Source organism: Thunnus thynnus, chromosome 8 (genome assembly GCF_963924715.1).
Source record: "Thunnus thynnus chromosome 8, fThuThy2.1, whole genome shotgun sequence".
NCBI classification, from domain to species: domain Eukaryota; kingdom Metazoa; phylum Chordata; class Actinopteri; order Scombriformes; family Scombridae; genus Thunnus; species Thunnus thynnus.
Window position 1 is genome coordinate 2,882,346 of NC_089524.1, and position 21,079 is coordinate 2,903,424.

At 40.8% G+C, this 21,079-nt stretch overlaps 1 protein-coding gene across 9 annotated transcripts in view; it reads left to right on the top strand.

The window, feature by feature from the left end:
* mast2 (microtubule associated serine/threonine kinase 2) overlaps nt 1-21,079 on the top strand; it is a 202,339-nt gene that overhangs the window by 134,459 nt on the left and 46,801 nt on the right. For 6 of the 9 annotated variants that reach the window (XM_067596127.1, XM_067596126.1, XM_067596130.1 and 3 more), the window contains 4 exons: nt 6,301-6,392; nt 16,254-16,329; nt 19,201-19,221; nt 19,744-19,822. In XM_067596127.1, the coding sequence (XP_067452228.1) occupies nt 6,301-6,392; nt 16,254-16,329; nt 19,201-19,221; nt 19,744-19,822 (268 nt within the window). The remainder of the gene's footprint in view (nt 1-6,300; nt 6,393-16,253; nt 16,330-19,200; nt 19,222-19,743; nt 19,823-21,079) is intronic. The other 3 variants (XM_067596129.1, XM_067596128.1, XM_067596134.1) reach the window with 1 other exon arrangement.

Sequence of the window (21,079 nt, forward strand, 5' to 3'; positions counted from 1 at the left end):
GTGTGTGTGTGTGTGTGTGTGTGTGTGTCAGTGGTGGTTTAGTTTAATGCCCACACAGCTGTTTGCTCATTTCTAGTTTCCTTTATCTCTGCTGTCAGCGCTGTACGTCTCTTCCTCTGTCAGTGTGTGTTGTGAGTTTTACTGTAGGTTTATATGTCGTCGCTCATATCGCAGCTAAAACACCAGTAAACACACACGTGCAAATATTTAAACATACCTGCCATTTTACTCATTTTATCAACATGATCCAAACCTGAAAATCATTTAAAAGCATCAATATGAACTCTCTGTCGCTCCCCAATAATAAACAAATAATAACTAAATGTTACTATTTTATATTAAACATGTGGTTAGCCTAGCTTAGCATAAAGACTGGAGCTCTGTCCCAACACCTCTAAAGCTCATTCATTAATACGATCTATCTTGTTTGTTTGATAATCTTTTGTGAAGTTACCCGTCGGAACTATTTCCTGATAAACGTATCCATCCACCCAGGTCGTCTCTGACTGTAGTGCAGGTTCTGGTTCTGGTTCCTGTACAGAAATGGAACCAAACCCGACGACCTCACTGTGACAAAAAGACTTAATGAAGCTGCACAACTTGACTGTTCAAAAATAAATAGTTCCAGCACCTAAATTATAAATTATAAATGAGTATTTTTACTGTAGTTAGGCTGGTTGTTTCCTGTCTTAATGCTAAACTAGGAGAACTAACTCCTGACTCCATCTTCCTACTGAATACACAGGTATTATATTGATAACTGAACGTTTCACCAGGTGTTGAACTACATCTTTAAGCTCTATTCTGAAGCAAAAACTAAACTGAAATATTCAAAATGAAAACGTCTGCAGCTCCTGAACCACACTCTGACTCGCCAGAGAGGAAACATCCCAAAGTTTTCTTGTAAAAGTGTCAGAAACACTCGAGGTGATACACAAACAGAGCAGAAGGTCTTTGAAGTACAAATTGAAAAATTTTTGTCTGCCTAAAATAAAAATGTTTATTCAGTCTAAATAAGTGCCTGAAGATAGCACACATATGACACTTCTACAGTGTTTATTTGTTTCATGGAAACGTCCAGGAAGATTTCCAAAAATGACATTAAGAGAGTAAATATTTCTATAAACACAAAGTCTTCCTGATTCCTGCAAAACCACAAGAGATGTGACGATGCAGGAAGCAGCTGTGTAACGCGGCCGAGAGTTACGTTTAATATAAAATGTTAAAACTGGAAGGAAAGATCGACCCGAAGATGAGTATAAATATTCCTAAAACATAACTTCCTCTCAGATTCTGGTCAGAAAAGCTTCTTCACCTGCAGCGTTTACCTGACAGGCTGCTGCTTTGATGATGACGAGAGGACGCGGAAAGACACATTTTCCACACACACGTGTACAGAAATGTTGCCTTCAGTCAGTTCTGCATAATAGATGCATGTTTCCCAGCAGGGATCCAAAACGCCTGCAGGAAACCAACAACAACACCAACAGTGCTCTCGTTTTCTCACACAGAGAGAGAGAGAGAGAGAGAAACTGTGCTGCTCTGCTGTTGATATGTGTGTCAGAGAATCACAAAAACAAGCAAATAGTGAACTCGTGTTAAGTGTGTCACCTTTAAAAAGTCAGCGGAGTCGTCGACCCAGATGAGAAGTTCTTAAAGTGTCAAAAAATGTGAGAAAAACTCTAAAAACTGTTCAGTTCCTTCAGTCTTTAACCATCATCCCGCTGCTGCCTCGTTGTCTTTATTACAGACACTCGCTCCAACTTTTCCTGCTCTGACATCCGACTTGGTTGCGTTTGATGACTCTGATTGGCACAGATGTAAATCCATATTCATGAGACAGACATTGAGCTTTGTTCATTAGCAGCTGAACAGCAGCAGACTGTAAATTAACCCAAACAAACCCAACGAACGCTGCTTTAGTCTCAGTGGGACTCAGAGAGCTGCAGGCTTTACGTCCTCTCCTGTTAACCCTCGTTCATTTGTTCTTTTTCATACATTCATCTCCTCCTCCTCCTCCTCCTCCTCCTCCTCCTCCTTCATTACTTCTTCGTCTCTTTCTCCGTGTCTAACAGAGCTGACGTCTATAAATCCAGCTTAACCTTTTCTCTAATGTCACGTTCAGCTCAACTAATCGTTTCCTAAAAAGGAGCTGATGTGTGACTGTAAACTGCTAGAAAGTTTCTTGCAGAGGTTTAAGAAATTTAGTACAAATTATAGAGAAATGGAAGCACTGGTTAATTAATTCCAGTTGAGTTTTTATACTGGTGTAGAGCAGGTCAGCTCAAACATAGACAGTATGGAGGATAAAATGTTCCAGTAATAAATAATGATTTACTTTGGTTTAAATGGATCTGTCATTAAGATTTTATCAGTTTGTTCAGAGAAACACAACTAATTAAACTCACATGAGCATCGTCCTTTTCCCTCATTAGCAGGAAATGATGCAACCTGTGAAATAAATCTGAATTAAATATTTGTTCTCCAGAGGATGAGTCTGGTTTTTTGGTGGTCTTTGCTGTAGCACCACCGCCCAAACTAAAATTCTCTCAGGTCAGACCAGGTCATCTGTGTACATGCATGTATTTGTGTAAATGTGTCAGAGGCTCTTTAGAGGAAGTGGTCTCAGTCTGGTCACAAACCAGTTCTGGAGCGGTTTGTTTGTGGTGGGAATATGATCTGACCTCCATCTGACTGACTACAAGGCTGCAAGTTTGAACAAAGTCAACAGTTGTTAGCAGCTAACCGGAGCTAACCTGGACTAACAGTGAAGTACGTTGCTGATAGGAAGGAGCTTCTTCAGGACCTTCTTCCTGTATTTACGGTCTCGCTGCCACCCCGGACACATCTGACCAATGAGAGGACAGAATGTTCTCACATGACTTTTAGTTAAGCAACTCATCCTCTGATCCAGACCAGAACAAACCAACTGAGCCGAGCTGAGAGTTCAGATAAAGTGCAGAATGTTCTCTGGAAATATGAGAGAAAAGTAAATAGCACCATATAGTGTGTGTGTGTGTGTGTGTGTGTGTGTGTGTGTGTGTCCTGCCATCTGTTGAGATATGCAGCATCAGCATTTTGAGCATAGCATGTGGTCAATACACACACACACACACACACACACACACACACACACACACACACACAAACACACACACCTGTGTGAGGGATGAGCTGCCATGTTGGATATTCAGTGATGTGTGTTTAGGGAATTTCTTCATCTTAATGTGGACCAAACACACACACACACACACACACACACACACACACACACACACACACACACACACACACACAACACACACACACACAGCGTGCCATATTTTCACTATATTCAGTAATTATTTATCACGTGTGTGTCAATTGTACACAAGCGCCATAGATCCGATATTTAATACTCCCAACACACACACACACACACACACAGGCATGTGCATAACTACATACACACACATTTTAACATCATGCATTCCCTGGATCTAAACTAATCTAAACCTGATTCCTACCTGAACCCTAAAAGCTGAATCCCCTGAACAGCCGTTTGAATGATGTCGTTACTCTCTCTAGTTATCCTCACAAAGATACAAACACAACATTACACACAGTGAAGATGAAGAGCGTCAGTGAAGCGAACATTAAAGAGAGACGTAACACTGATCATCGGACCGTATTAAACATTTCAACCCTAATCGCCTCGTTTGTGTGGTGCGTCATGTGATCGCCCAGCGGGTTCTGCTTGTCAGAAACGCAACACCACACAGAACACATAATTACAGCCGGCAGATGTGACGAGCCAATTAACACGACACACACACACACGCTCTCTGCTAATGTGCCGACACCTGCTGGTGCTGCAAGAGCCTGTCAGAGTAGCATCTTCACTTTAAATAATTTACTTGACATTTAGAAAAATACAGTAGAGTTAGACTTTAAGGAAGATGTTCAACTTATTTCCTTAGTTTAGAAAAAAGTTACAAGTTTGAAACTGTTGATTCATGTGCAAACTACTGTTGTCTGCAGGTAGACGCTATGAGACACTATGAGACACTATGAGACTCTATGAGACTCTATAAGACACTATGAGACTCTATAAGACTCTATGAGACACTATGAGACACAATGAGACGCTATGAAATGCAATGAGACTCTATTAGACGCTCTAAGACACAATGAGACTCTATGAGACGTAATGAGATGCTATGAGAAGCTATGAGACACTATGAGACTCTATGAGACTCTATAAGACACTATGAGACTCTATGAGACACTATGAGACTCTATAAGACTCTATGAGACACTATGAGACACAATGAGATGCTATGAGACACTATGAGACGCTATGAGACACTATGAGACACAATGAGACGCTATGAAATGCAATGAGACTCTATTAGACGCTCTAAGACACAATGAGACTCTATGAGACGTAATGAGATGCTATGAGACTATCCATAAAAAGTCAGTCAATATTGAAAATGTGTGTAAGAAACTGTGTATTTTTACTGTATATTTGTGCAACATTCACTCAGGTTTAATGTTTCCAGGGGAACAGCTCAGTTCTTGAGTTGAAGGTGTGTTGCTCTTCACTGAAAACAGCGAGCGTGTCTGTTTTAACATCATCATCATCCTCTCCGTCAGTTAGTTTAGAAACGAGATACTTTTACAGAGACATCATCTCAGCGTACTGAACCTGCAGGAATCATCATAGCCTCCTCTTCCATCCCGTCTGTAATTTCCTCCGAGTGTAACGAGCCTCACCTCGAGTCATTACGGACACACACGCTCCGCTCCGCTCCGAGCTGCGGAGCAAACAACAAAGCTGGAAAAAAAAAAAAAACCCTGTGAGCTCGACCGGGCGTGGGTGTGAAGTGAAGCTGTTAGAAGTGAAGACTGCCGCTTCATTTCCTCCTCTTCCCCTGCTGTCTGGGGACGGATGTCGCAGCCTTAAAGCACATAGATCTTTTTTTTTTTTTTTTCCTAAGAGCATCTTTTGTAGAGCAGCGTGAACACACACACACACACACAGAATCATCTCAGCTCAGAGGAGGACACACACACGTCTAACCATTTCACTGCAGGATAAACCTCATAATGACTGCTCAGCTACTAGCGATGAGCCTGGATCCACATTTTCTAACGTAACACTCCAGTAGAGACGAGGATGGTTTCAAAAAGCCTGAACACACCATAATGAAGTTTAGCTGTTTCTCTCATGACAAAAATATAAAAACTGTTGCAATAAAAGTGCATAAAGCAGAGAAAACATCAAGTCTTGCAGTAAGTCCACAGAGCTGACAGGGTTATTTCTTTAAATGTTGTTTGCAGCTGCAGCTGTTGTCTCTGCTTGAAGATCAGAGACAAATAACAGTAATTGTTCACCCGGAGCTGCTGCACTATTAGAAACTGATGGACCCGCCTGCTGTGTTATTAGGAGGCGCCATATTTAACAACACGTACATGTTTTTATACTGAAGCATTTCTATAAGCAGCATGTGGTTCAGCCGGCTCAAGGTGAACTAAAATAAAAAGTTCCCTTCAGTAGTTGTTGTCTGTGTTGCATGATTGCAGTTGTGATTTTGACAGTTTGTGTGTCGTCTTCGCTGTCGTCCTCACCACCAGTGTGAAGGACACAGTGTGTGTGTGTGTGAAAATGCAGCAGCATCGTCGGGTTGAACTCTTCATCAGCGGTGCATGAACGCAGCAGCAGCAGAGAGTCTGATGTGTGTCTGACAGACAGAGTGACCACCTGCTGTTATTGACACACAGCTGCAGGGGTGTTTGACCCATTTTTGGAAACAGTACGAATGACTGACTTTTACAGAAGTGTGTGTGTGGTGTGTGTGTGTGTGTGTGTGTGTGTGTGTGTTTTATTGATGTGTGTCTGCTAACTGTACAGTTCAGTATCTGGAAATGTTGATCTTGGCTTGATGGGGAATCTGTGATTGGTTCATTGCAAAGCTCCTCGTAGGACCAGCAGAGATATTCTGCACATATTAGATTACGTCAACTTAACTGATTCTGACTATTACTTTTCCAATTAATTGATTAGTCGTACGGTCTGTAAAATGTCAGAAAAATGTAAAAAAAAAAAAAATGTTGATGAAACTCCTCCTAAATGTCTTGTTTTGTCCCAACCAACACCACAACCCAAAGACATTTAGTTTACAGTCATAAAACAACTCACAACAATTAATCGATTATCAAAATAGTTTTGAGATTAGCTTTCTGTTGATCGATTAATCCATTAATCGATCGGTCGTTGCTGCTCTAATAAACTTCTGTGTCTGTTTGTGTCTTCAGCTGTCGGACGAGCAACAGGAAGAGTCTGATTGTGACGTCCAGCACCTCCCCGACTCTGCCACGACCACACTCCCCTCTGCATGGACATACAGGTAACACACACGCACACACACACACACACAAGCACATGCACACAAACACGCACACACACACACACAAACACGCACACACACACACAAACACGCGCACACAAACACAAACACGCACACACACACACACAAGCACACACACACACAAACACGCACACACACACTCTCTAAAGGTGTACATGTACTTTGATGTCTGCAGCATCTTTATCTGCAGTATAATGTCAGTAGCATCATCATTCTCCAGGAGCTTTGATTGTTTATGAATGAAGCTTCAGACTAAATGCTGGATTCATCCTGAAGGGACCAGTACCGGGAAGAATAACCAGCATCACCAGTAGCAGAGCATGAATTGGTGATGAATCAGCAGTCGTAGGCGTCGTAGTATCATCATCTGTGTCTGCTGCGATTCGTTCATGTGTTCCTCATCTGCTGAGAGGTGTGTGTGTGTGTGTGTGTTTAGTAACAGCAGGTGATTCTGTGTTACACGGAGTCGTGTCGTTCACTATCACACAACAACAAAGCTCAATTAACAACTCAGATGACACACTGAGCGCCACACAGCCGGACGTCTGACGGCAGGAATGAAAAATACTGTCCTTTTAGAAATGATTCAGTTTTAACGGATGGATTTGTGACCTCAGACAGGCCTCGTTTTAATTCAGGAAATTAACTCTAAAATTATCTTAAAAACTTGCAACCAGGAGATTTTACACCATAAAACATTTAACTAATTTATAGAAGTTAATATGTGATATCCAAACACTCCCAGCAGACATGGGAGCTGAACGTGTCTTTTGGGAAATTAAATGAAACTGCAACTTTCACACCACAACGATATAAAACAGACGAACTAAACAACATAATTATCTTTTCTGCTCTTCAGTGAAATAAAATCTGTTTAATAGTTTGGTAGAATTAAAATAACAAGCTGATTTCAGCCTGTTTTTATTTTTCCCAAGATGACGTGGACCCATTAATTTTCAATGAGATGTAGCATCAAACTCAACAAACATTATTGAACTCATGATGGACCGTTTAAAAAAAAAAAAAAATCAAAATTGATGCAGCAGAACCAGAGATTTCATTTCTTTTAATCCACACATTCATCTTCTGTGTTGAGACGGCACCTACATTACCCACAATGCAACTCAACTTTATCCACTCAACCGTAGAGATTCAGGTGTGTTATGCTAGTAGCGGCTAACGTAGCCTGTTAGCTGTTAGCCTCGTCTGCTAACCTCACTGCTTCCTTTATTTATTTTTTTATTTTCAGCCTCGTAGTCTTCATCCTCGACTGACGATGACTCATGTGACATCACTTGTCAAGTCAAATAAAATTAGCTTCAGACAAACAAACGGTTTCAGTCTCTTTCCCCAGTCGACCGACTGTCCTGAACGAACAATGACCTCAGTGTTTTAAAGTCTGTGATGTAACAGTAGTATTTTCTTCTTTGTCTTGGCTACAATTTTGTTAAACAAGCAAAAATACTAAAACAACTTGTTGCAAACTGAATATTTTTGGATAATCATTGATTTTGATGATTGTTGGACTGTTGGTTGATCAAAACAAAACATTTAAAGACGTCAGATTGACATTTTTTCTCAGTTTTTAAGCATTTAATGAATGAAATAATCAACACATTCATTTGATAATAAAGATGATCATTAGTTTTCAGAAGTTGTGGGATAATTAAGTGTTGAGATGCTTCTGAGGCGAAGCAGCAGCAGCTCTCACAACACACACACACACACACACACACACTGCTTTAGCTTCACGTGTGTGTGTGTGTGTGTGTGTGTGTGTGTGTGCGTGTGTGTGTGTGTGTGTGTGTGTGTGTGGTGACAGATGAAATGCTCACTGACAGGATATTTGTCAAACACGCTCGACAGCATATAAGAGCACAAAACCCTCAAATCCACCTCCGACACCCGCCCACTCACTGCCACCCGCCCCCCCCCCCCCCCCCCCCCCCCCCCAACATAAAGACGGAGGAAAGATCAACAACAGTGATATCGATCGAGAGAGTCGAACTGTAGATCGGAAAGGACGGGAGGAGAGAAAGACGGCGGGATGAAGGATATGAAAGATGAGAAGTTGGTAAAATATATATAAGAGAGAGAGATAGAGAGAGGTAGAGGTAGAGAGAGGTAGAGAGGTAGAGAGAGGTAGAGAGGTAGGGAGAGGTATAGAGAGAGAGAGGTATTAAGAGAGAGGTAGAGACAGGTAGAGAGAGAGTGAGGTAGAGAGAGAGAGGTAGAGAGAAGTAGAGAGAGAGGTAGAGAGAAGTAGAGAGAGAGGTAGAGGAGAGGAGAGAGTTATAGAGAGAGAGCGGTATGAAGAGAGAGGTAGAGAGAGGTATAGAAAGAGAGAGGTATGAAGAGAGAGGTATAGAGAGAGAGAGAGGTAGAGCGAGGTAGAGAGTGAGGTAGAGAGAGAGAGAGAGAAGTAGAGAGAGAGGAGAGAGAGGTAGAGAGGTAGGGAGAGGTATACAGAGAGAGAGAGGTAAAAGAGAGAGGTAGAGAGGTAGAGAGAGAGAGATGAGAGAGAGAGAGAGAGAGGTAGAGAGAGAGAGAGGTAGAGTGCTCATTACAGGTGTTGTTGTGCCTCAGCTGACAGTCACACGTCTCATTTCCTGTTCAGGAAATAAAGGAACTCACCACCCTGTCACACACACACACACACACTCACACACACACACATGTTTTAATAAGTGGTCGTGTTGAAACGGCTTTTTGTCAGCTTTTATTTGAAATACATATAAACAAATATTAACCTTGTAAAAAAAAAAAAAAATACAATAAAGAAGATAAAACATGGCCTGATCGCTGTCAGTCGAGATATAAACAGTCCTGTCGTTAATGAGAAATCGTTTTGTTTATGGCAGCGACACACATGACGACTGTTGAGCTGAATATCGTCATGGAGAAACGACTGACGGGAGTCTGTTGACAGTCAACAGATAAAATCATCAAGTGTTTGATATGTAAAGATTCTTCAGATCTAGCTGCTGCCAGTCCTTCTTAGAAAGAGGCTTGGTATTTACGACTGATAGCGTCACATGTGTGTCACCAGAAGAAGACATACCGGTAAATAAACAACAGAAGAAGAACGGTTTGAGGTGTTAGTTATAGTTATAGTCTCCATCCAGGATCTCTTTTCCCTTTTTAGGATGTTGTCGGTTGCCTCCATGTTTGTTTTGGTATAAAAACAATAACTGGTATCGTTGTTGTGTGGTTTACGGGGTCGTCTCCCACCAGAGCTCCAGTGGTTACTGGTTCAGCTGGTGTTTACACGTCTTCACAGCTTCAGTTTTAACTTTGTGCGAAAACGTTTGCAAGTTTTGTTGTGTCCGAATCTCCTGGAGTGTTAAACAGGCGGTAATGATGTTGATATTTATGATGCTTTTATACATAAATCACATTCTCCCTGTTGACCTTTGACCCCTGTGAAGTCAGGAAGAGTTGTTGAAATATTTAAACTGCAGTTAAAAGAGTTTAATAAGTTGAATTAAGGTTTGTTGTTGCAGTTTAATTGACTTTAATGCTCCAGTAAACCTGTAACTGCTTTCAGTTACAGCAACAAACTCACAGATGTCAACAGTTAACGAATCCTAAAGTTTTAATGCAACTATTCACATCAAAGTTGTTTCATTTTCTAATAGTTTTGGTTATTATGTAAAAGAAAACGTACGTTGTATTCATGTTTGTGTTTCATCACATGTAAAAACATTCTTCTTCTCATCGTTTGACTTCAGTGTTAATTGGACTCGACTGAGATTCTTGACTCTGCTTCAGGCTCAGAGAGGCTGTGATGGTCAGACTTTAGTCATTATTTGTTTTCTGGAGGGGTTTTTGGGTAATTTATATATAAATTTTAAAGCAGTAAGTGAAAATATGAACAACAGATGAATAAATAAAGATGAAACTAAAAACCAGCAGCGTGTTTTGGGGGTCACTCTGTCCTTCTTTCATTCGCTCCATCCTTCCAATCTCTTCTTCCTCTCCATCTCCGTCTCCATCCTCCGGGCTGCTGCTGCTGCTGCTGCTGCTGCTGTGGCGGCTGCTGTGTTGCCACGGTAACGCTGCCAACCAAGTCTCGCAGTCCGCCTCTCAGTTGTCAGTGTGTCCCTCGCTAAGGAAATAAACACTGATAATTAAATATCGATAATTAACGTCGCTGCTGCTTTAGAGGCTCCTGATTAACGGAGTCGTCACCTTTATGCTTTAAGTTTAATATTTCCTCCTACAGAAAGCAAAGACTCCTGAGTGGAGGCTGTGATATCTCACTGTTGTCTGCTACTTAACTGATTAATATTCACCGCTGGAAGCCATTAAACCTTTCACCCCCCCCCACCTCTCCCTCATTCCCAGAGACCGTCTTTAAGATGATTGCCTTTTTTGTTTTTCTTCTTCTTCTTTCTCTCAATCTCTCTCTCCCTTCTAACCCTAATCATGAGTTTCATCATGGTTTCAATCATGCGGCCGGTTACTGTTAATCACAGGGAGATAATATCCTGAGGGGGGGGCTGATGAGGACCCATCCTCTCTCTCAAAATGACTTTTATTAAACGTTGAGAGTCTGCATAAATTCCTCGTTCTTGTCATCAGCTTTCATTTTCTTCTCTTCAGCATCTTACATTTTTCTTTCTCTCTCCCACCCACCCTGAACTTTCCTCTCTCTCTCTCTCTCTCTCTCTCTCTCTCTCTCTCTCTCTCTCTCTCTCTCTCTCTCCCTCCTCCTGGCTGCTGACAGCGAGATGTTATACGGTAAAGGTCGGCGGATGATTGACAGCTCCGTGTGTGCTCCGACTCCTGATGAATTCCTGTCAAACAATCTCATCTTTGTAATTGTAATGAAGGACACACAGAGAGAGATTCAAGCTTTTCCTCCTCCTTCAGGTTTCTTGTCACACACTCCAGAGAAAATACAAGGTTTTGTTTTTTTTTTGTTTCTTTCCGCCCCCTCCCCAATTATAGCTGTATTTTGTTATCCCAACCTCACTCTTTTCCCCCCGGAGAGGTGGCGAAGGAAGGAAGGGGAGCGAGCGAGCGAGCGAGAGACCGACGAGGCACAAAGCAGATATTACATTTGCATGTGTCTCATATGCCAGGATGTTTCTTCTTCTTCTTGGTCTTTGCTAAAAGTAGGTCACTGTCACTGCAGCACGCAAAAAAAAAACCTTCTAAAAAATGCGACAGCGCAGCAGCTTCCGTACCTGTTGTGATGAGACCGCCCACACACACACACACACACACACACACACACACACACACACACACACACACACACACGTCATTCACATTTCACTTGTTCTTATTCTTTTTAGGCTGAAACAACAAACCACTCGGTGGTTTTATTCTCTCGACAGGAAGTGGGAAGTGTAGAAATGATGCAGACTGGTGTTTCTGGTGTTTCTGGTGTTTCTGACGTGACGTTGGGGAGTGTGGAAGTCATGACTGACCTCACATACTCTGGATTATGGTCTGCGGATGGCGTGCTGCTGGGCGTGTGTGTGTGTGTGTGTGTGTGTGTGACATCTGTGATGGGTGACAGATTGTAGGTCAGATGGTCAGAAAGCAAAACAGACGGGTAACAAACACCGTCTCTGGAAAAAAAAAAAGCTCAGTGTTTGTTTTATTTGAGTTACAAAATCTATTATCACAGATCATCAGTTTACCAGTTTAACTCCATTAGGATGATATACTGGGTTATAACTGGTGTCTCAGTGGGTTTGATTACAAACATGTCAACAGGAAACAGACACCTGGTTGTTTTCATATCAGTTAATTGATCCGTATATATCATGGTATCAGTTAAGTGTTTCTGTTAAAGTACAGTCCAGCTACAGTACATGTACTTAATATAGTCAGGTTAAATCATTATATATTACAAGACTTGTTTATTATTATGATGCATTTGTGTTTTACTGTAGTAAGTGAGTAAATCTTTATTTATAAAGCACTTTTCACAAAAACAAAAGTTCCAAAGTGCTTCACATTAAAAGCATGATAGTAACGAGATGTATATTTACAACTTAAGGAAGTTTTATGTTCAAGAAAACCGGAGCGAACAAACTTAAGGATGAAATTAAAAATGTGTAAAACAATCATTACGTTTAAGAAATGTTCATTAATAATGTATGAATATGGTCTAACGTGGTACTTTAGTTTAAAATGATCCACTGCAGAGCAGAATATGAAACAAGGACCCAAAACAACACATGTTTATGTTCTAGTCGCTGACAGCTACGTAGACGACGGAGGGACGAGGTCTGGATGGATACATGCTGCTGTTCGTCTCCCGTTTCCTGTTTGTTTAGTTTTGTTTTTAACTATGATCACGATCGTCCTCTAAACCTCACACGCTTCTTAAAACGTGACAACAGTCGTAGTGATTTCAACCAAAACCACAATGTTTCCCTTAAACGTAACAAAGTTATTGGTTTATTTTGACCCGATACTCTACGAGTGGTTTACTGAAGCGTAACCGCGGCGTTGTCATGATGATGTCATCCTGCCGATTAATGACACCGGCCTATAAATAAATAAAGAACACAGAAATTAACATATCTTCAGTTTATTCAGTACGTATGACATCATCAGCATCATGTCTTTTACAGTTAAAGTACATGTGCAACTCTAGAAAAAGCAGATAATCATTGTGCAGTTTGTGGGACGAGTCTATTTGCTGGTGTTTGAGGCTTTGTTAGCAAATGATGCTGCAATACTGTAAGTTAGTGATGTTTGTTGTTGCTGTTGGCAACGTTATCATCTTCTATCCACTAAAGCTCTTCACATGTTAAACGTTTGTGGCTTTTAATGTTACGTTTTCATTGAGGGAATATCACGTCTCCTGATCTTTTATGAGATGATTTTTTTTTAGGAAGTGGGAAGAAGAAAGTAGAGAAATAGCATCGTTTCTGTGATGTGATTGGCTGCAGTATTTCCTGTCATCATTATAGTAAAGTTGTCATTTTTTATTTTGATGGGAGAACGTCTAACACACAGCCTTCGATAAAACTGAAGATTATTTCATTATAAAGTAATAATATCGGTTTTCTTCTCTGAACTTAATCTATAAAATGTTTTTAAAAAATACTAAATATAAAAAAAAGTGTGAAATCGGCCGCGACAAGTTTGTTTTGCTGGTTTTGTCCAACAGTCTGATGACTGAAACTGTTGATTAACTAATTAATGATCTAATAGTTAATAGACACATAGACACACTCACACACACACACACTCACACACACACACACACACACACTCACACACACACACACACACACACACAGTTACAGCAGTAAAGTGTGACAGTGCAGTGGTGGTTCGGCCCCTCAGAGACACTAACAAGCTTCCGCCTGCTTCACTAATAACACGCGTGTTCAGTTGAGTTTGTTCATACATGTTCTTTCTTCTTTCACCGCAGCAGCTACACACAGATTCCCATCTGACAGAGAGCAAATGCTCGTATTAATATTTGAGTTCCTGTTCTGTCCAGACGCGCCGCCGAGGAAAAAAATACATAATTGATGCGGAAATGTCTGACTAGTTAATCTCTCCTCCTGTTTCTGAAGCCGCCAGCGTTTCCCTCCCATCAGTCTCTGTGTGTGTGTGTGTGTGTGTGTGTGTGTGTGTGTGTGTGAAGCACATATTCACCCTCGCTGTCGTCTAGCCTCCGGTGAATTATTAGTTACACGCTGGACTCTCAGAGCAGCCGAGTTTCCATCCAGATCGACCGTCCTTGAATATTCGTCTCAGTTATTCTACGTGTGTGTGTGTGTGAATGACTGAAGGTGTCAACGTGCTTATTAAATAATCTCAGGTTTATTCAGCAGAGGATCATCTGTTATATGAAGCAGCAGCAGCAGCAGCAGCAGCGTCACCTCTTCATTCTGAGCTGCAGATGTTTTCTGCTCGGTGGGTGAATTTATCTCACACAGCTCACGACTGTCAGAACCAGATGCTTCCAGTAGATCACAGGTTCATCACAGACAGAGCAGAGACGTCCGCTCAGTAATGGAATAATATGCTGTTGTTTGTGTTTCTGATGTCTGCAGACTGCTGCTAGTTAGCATTAGCCACCCAGCAGGTAGAGACAAACTGAACTAAGCAGGATCTCGACTTTTAGCGCTTCAACTCTCGTCGTTTTCAGTCTGCTCCTCTCGTAGATGTTAATTCCACTGCGAGATATCCAGAGACAGCTCGCCACCTGGAGTCACTATATCACCATGAACTGCAGCAGAAACTAATCACATCACAGTTTACAGCAGGGGTGTCAAACTCATGTTCACCGAGGGCCTCATCAGCGTAATCGTTCCCCTCAAAGGACCAGATGTAACTTTTACATGTAACTACTCCTTAATGTAAAATAACTCTGAATGTATTACTTATTCAAGTTACAAATATTATATATATATATTTACATAGATGTAAAAAAAAATATGTTTGCTTGTTGCTTTGTAATTATAATGAAACCTACATTACTTCATCAATCAACGATCCAAAATAACATCAAACACAAGTTATGACATTAACTTTGTTCAAAACTTTTTTGTCACAGTTGAGAGGGAAAGAATATTTCTAGCTCCATGTTCTTTCTTGAAACTGCATCAGTTTTTCTCTTTCTGGACATTTTGGGGTCATTACTTGTTGGGAAAATCTCATTGATGTTGATACATCGCAGTCTAGCGGCGGGATACCATCACTTCATGTGTAACATAATCGGCATGCATTGTGGGAAATGTAGTTTTCGGTCAATGCCTGCTTTTTCTCTCGGCCTTGAGTTTGACTCATATGGTTTTACAGGACTGACGGTTGTGACTCAAAGCTGCTAACGTAGCAGCTACTGTCCGTGTTGGTTGTTGCTAGTTGGACAAAACGAGACGTGTGAAGAGATCAGTTTTGCTGCAGGAGATTAAATATTTGGTTGATTAATAGATAATAGAAATAATTGTTAGTTGCAGCCCTGAATGTCTCATTTCAAAGGAAACATCCTCTTTAAATTGCACATAAATGCACCTGTAATAATCAACCTATTAACTTGCTTCAATACTGCAGTAATTATATCAGACGTCTTCCATCCTTCCTCTCGTTCTACGCTCCTTTGATTCCCTCTCTCCGTCCGTCCTTCTCTTCACGAAGCCTCAACTTCTCCTTCTGTACATCTCTCTCTCTGCATCTCTGCATCTCTTCAGATGTTCAGCAGAAGATGAAAAACACAGTTTCTCCTCCTTTACCTTGAACTTCTCCTCCGTGAGGATGGAGGAGAAAAGATTAGTCATCCCTCTCATCTCTCCACCTCGCACCTTCGTCTCAGCCGCCGCTAATTTAACGAGACACTCGATCAAACTCTCTCTGTCACTTATTACAGCCGCTCTCTCTCTCTTTTATATTTGTGTCTCTTCCAATTCACTTCATCCTCAGCACTTCACACATGTACTCTGCTTACACACACCGTCATTATCTCCACATCTGAAGGAGCCTGTTGCACTTGAGACTTTTTTATTTAAATATATATCCTAAATGTTTCTCAACATACAAACACAGGAGCCTCCTGGATAATTTAATCACACTATCAGTTTTAATTATCTGTGATCGGTGAGTTATTTCAATTTTGTTTGTTCGATCACTCTAAATACTACATTACCCATGAGCCTCGGCGGGCGTTGCTATAGAGAAGAAGTCAGTCAGACGTGTGAATCAGAGCTGTAGTTAAACTCTGAATACTTAAACGTGGCAACCGGGAGGAAAATACTGTGATAAAGTTACTGAGTTTATATGAAACAGAGTTGAAATGTTCAGTATATTCAACACTGACTGATCTCCGTCTTCACTCTTTCTGTCCTTCTGTCCGTCTCTCAGGTACCAGCCCTCTGGACAGCCCTCGCAACTTCTCCCCCAACACAGCTGCACACTTCTCCTTCGTTCCTGCACGCAGGTGAGACACAACTACTGTCAAATCTACATATATATATATATATATATATATATATATATGTATGTAGTTTTCATTGGTTTGTTTTGATGATTTCACTCTACAGTTTTATTAAAGTACAGTTCAAGGCTCCGTTCAGACCTGCAGAGCTTCATATTCAACCCAAATACTTTCTCAGTATCGTCCAGAAAACGTTTGTAGCTTCACAAACTGAAAAGCTTCAATGTTTGGACTCTTTGTTCCACTTTTTTCTTTAAATCAGATATTTCCTGATGTGAGTCAGGAGGTCAGACAGTTTCACTAACGACGTTAAACACAGACGCTCCGAGACGTTTGGTGAATGTCGTTAAATGATAAAACGAGGTTTCCTGCAAAAACTGAGGTCACGTCCCTGGTGTGTTTTTATTTCTTGGAATTCCACTTGATGTATATTTAACAGGATGATTCAGTATCTTTTAACTTGATATATTTAAATCCAACACTGCAGTAACTGTGCATAAGTGAGTAATTTTGTATTTCCGCAGCAGAACTTGATTCCAGGCTTTGAAACATCATTTAGATCTTAATGATGGGAAATAAAATTAGCAGAAAATGAAACTGAACATAAATATCTTTAAAAATTGCATGAACTATTTTTAGTTTTGGGAGGTTTTCATGACGAAAGTATTTCTAAAATCTAGATTATATTCCTTAAACTGATGTAAAATATAATTCTTTCATAACAAAAGCTTTTTACTGCACATGGATTAGTTGGTGCAGGAATCCTGAAGCAGTTTCTACATGTGGAGCAGCAGCTTACGTCACTAATCAGACAGGAAGTGGAGATTTTGAGCTCATGTCTGAGCTGTACTACAGCCTTTTAGTGTTGATGTCTTCGGCGCCTTAATAGACGAGCTGCCGCTGCTGCTGCTGCTGCTTCTGATGATGATGATGATGATGATGATGATGATAGTGTGTGAGCAGATGAGGAGGCAGATGATCACTTTGAGGCTGTCACTCAAACCGGGATTAATAAACCTCTTATCTGTCTGGGCTCTCAGAACAGATAGTAATTACTGAGAGGGAAGGAGGAGGAACGTGTGTGTGTGTGTGTGTGTGTGTGTGTGTGTGTGTGTGTGTGTGTGTGTGTGTGTGTGTGTGTGTGTGTGTGTGAGCGTTTATGCATGAACCTGTGACATGTATAAATGTTTAGTAAATTATCCTCCACATGCTGCTTCATGCACAGATTTGCAGCATCAAAGAGCTGCAGGATGATAAATAAATAAATAAAAGTTATTGGTGTGAAATGATGATGTCAGAGGAAATGGATTAAAAAAATTAAATTATTAAACATGAGACACGCCACCAGATTAAAACTGAAATTATCTGCAAACCCTCCTCTTTAAATGTTCACCAATGTTCATGATTCACACCTTTTCCTGTTGTGTCTCTGGGGTGTTTCCATGACAACACCATCAAACATCAGCATCAGCCAAAAAGAGCATTAATGTTGATTTGAATTGGAAATCCCTCCATCCCTCCCTGTCTGTCTGTCTGACCTCGGTGCCGCAGCGGCGCCACAGACGCTGTGACAGCAGTGACATCATGTGGTGGAGTTTGATATGAGAAGCTTCCTGCTTCATCAAACTGTTGCCAAGGATGAGAAAAATAATATGAAAGCGTTTGCAGCCCGTCAGAAATATGCAGATTATCGTAGAGCTGAGGTCTGTTATTTGTCCTTCATGAACACGTCTGTGATGTCTGTAATCTTCTGGCATCACCGTCTGAAACCTTTCAACAAATTATAGAGACGCATCTTCTTTCTTTATTATTTTTCCTTTGTGCTCTCAGATGCATTATTCATGTTTTTTTTACTGAAATGTGATTTATTCACCTCCTTATGATCCAGGACATTCGTCTCATTTCTGGAATATAACTGTGGCTTTGTGTTGTATTAATGTTTATAGTCTCACTCAGCTGTTTATGAGCTACAGGAAGATAAAACCACACAGCAGTAAATCCTTCATTCATCAAGCTCATAATGTTTTATTTCAGCTGTTGATTTATTTTATGGTTTGATGTTTATATGAATTAGAACAGACTAAATGTTGGTCGCAGCCGTCAACTTTAACATCTTTACTAGATTTTTTGTTGTCAATATCATCAATATCATCAATCAACTGATTAAATGATTAAATAATTGACAGATTAAGGATGTTGTGTAAATGTGGCACTTCAGGTATTTTACAGAACTTTCTTAACACATATTTACTGTTAATTATATCAATTTATCAGGTCTGTGAGCTCATACTGACACCTTGTTTCTCCCTCTCTCTGTGCATTATGTATGTATTTTTTAATATTAGTTGATTACTTGATTAAACACATTATTTATGTAGGAATCAGCACCATGGAAGCTCAATAAGAAATGAGATAATAAAGGCCTTAAAACTAGATTTTAACTCAGGCCTCAAGATCATCATATTATACTTTAGTGGTGTTTAAACAGAAAAACTTACAATTAATTAAATTCTTACACACTAATTATCTTATCAGCAGTGTTCACCTGAAAGCAGCTCAACACTCTGAATGTTTAATTTCATGATTCAAACTCTGTTTTTGTTCAAAATATCAAAAATATGAGAGTGTGTGTGTGTGTGTGTGTGTGTGTGTGTGTGTGTGTGTGTGTGTGTGTGTGTGCGTGCGTGCGTACGTACGTGTGTGTGTGTGTGTGTGTGTGTGTGCGTGCGTGCGTATGTGTGTGTGTGTGTGTGCGTGCGTGCGTATGTGTGTGTGTGTGTGTGTGTGTGACTGACCGACTGACACAAACAGCTAAAAAAATAAAAAGAAAAGAAAAGAAACAAAAAAAACAACCCTGTCTTGTCTCCCTCACAGTCACGGACACAGGGCTGACAGGTAACCTCTCAGTTTTGACCTTTGACCCTTTTACATGAGCCTCACCTTCCTCCTCACTCTTCCCGCTGTCACCCTCCTGCTCTCCGTCCTGCATGGCTGAGCACACACACACACACACACACACACACACACACACACACACACACTTCAACGACATCAACATGTACCCCCCAGCACCACGCCACCACGCCGCAGCGTCTCTTCTTCTTCTTCTTCTTCTCTGTAGAATAACAGCAGTCTCGCTCTTTAATGAATCAGATCCCAGATGTTTAGTGTCAGTAAGAAGCAGACGAACTGTGGACTCCCATCATGCTTCACTTTACCTGGATGCTCCTCACGGCTTTGCCCCGCACTCCTGAGTCCATGTCGTCCTTGTGTTTGCATTTTCCCTCCTTCAATTAAATCCCCCTTTTATTTTGCTAAATGTGACGCTGCTGCATCCTGTCGATATGTGTAGGTGTTTATTGACATGGGGAGAAAATGTATGTTTTGATGTCTTCATCCTCTCTTTTTCTTCTTCAGGACGGATGGCAGACGCTGGTCTCTGGCCTCGCTGCCTTCCTCTGGCTATGGCACCAACACTCCCAGCTCCACTGTCTCGGTAAATATCTCTTTCTCTCTCTTTCAGCATCATGTCTACTGTTTATGTGCATGTAACTGTATGTCTTTTATCCTATAGACCCCCAAAAAGCTGCAGATAAATGCTCTCTACTCCCTCTTATTTACTGTAACTGCAAAGCAACAAACCTCTTGTTTTCTCCTCGCTGATGCCCTCAAGTGTAGCTCTGCTTCCTGTTCTGTTTCCTCTCGTTTTCCCTTCCCTACTGGTCTAATCCTCCTCCTCCTCCTCCTCCTCCTCCTCCTCCTCCTCCTCCTCCTCCTCCCTTTTACCTTCTGCTGCTGCTCCTTCATCTCCTTCCCTAACCCCAGCGTGCGGTTTTCTCTCTGTAGCTGCAGCTTGTAGAATGAGGCTCAGCTTGCTTCAGAAGGCAGGGAGCTGAATCCACCGGGTGTGAAAGCAGCTCTTAGCTTCAGACTGCTAGCGTAGCTGCTAGCTGGCTGTGATAGCAGAGGAGCAGGCCTCGTTTCAGTCCACGTATCAGGGTCAATAAAGGACTCTCGGTGCTCGGTGATCATTGATTAGATGATTCGTTAGTTGAAGTGTCAGAACAACAACTCAGTTGGCAGAGAAAACTGGTCGTTTTGTGCAAAACAGAAGAAAACAAGACAGAAACGGTGGAGCTTTTTCCCCACAAACCTCATTACAGCATTATTATCTGAAGAGAAACTCTCGTTCTGTCAGCTTGAATATCTCATGAAGGCAGCAGGAGATGTTACGTTATTCAGAGAGACAAACAACAGCAATATGAGGATTTAACATTAAAACTGTAAAAATCAGCTTTAATATGTTTTTAATATTCCAACATTATTCTCATAGCAACTTGGATCATTTATCTTAATTTATTTTATTGTAATTCAGTCATATATCAGATATTATCAATATATAATTATCAGGACAGTCTGTGTGTCCAATCCAGAATATTTCCAGATAATTTCAGTATTGATCAATCGTCAGATTATTCTCTTGATTCATTTTCCCTATAAAATGTTAAAAAGTAGTGATGAAATACTGTTCATACTGTCTTGTAGTTTGTTTTATTTGACTGTCTGACTAATACAACAACAATAATAATAATAATAATAATAATAAACTTTACCTGTTTATATAGACCCTTTCAAATGCTTTACAAAGGACAAAAACAAATAATTCAGCACCACAATTAATGAAATCCAGCAATTAAATGAACAGAGAATAAAACAGATAAAATACAATAAAACTGAAGATATTGTTGAACTA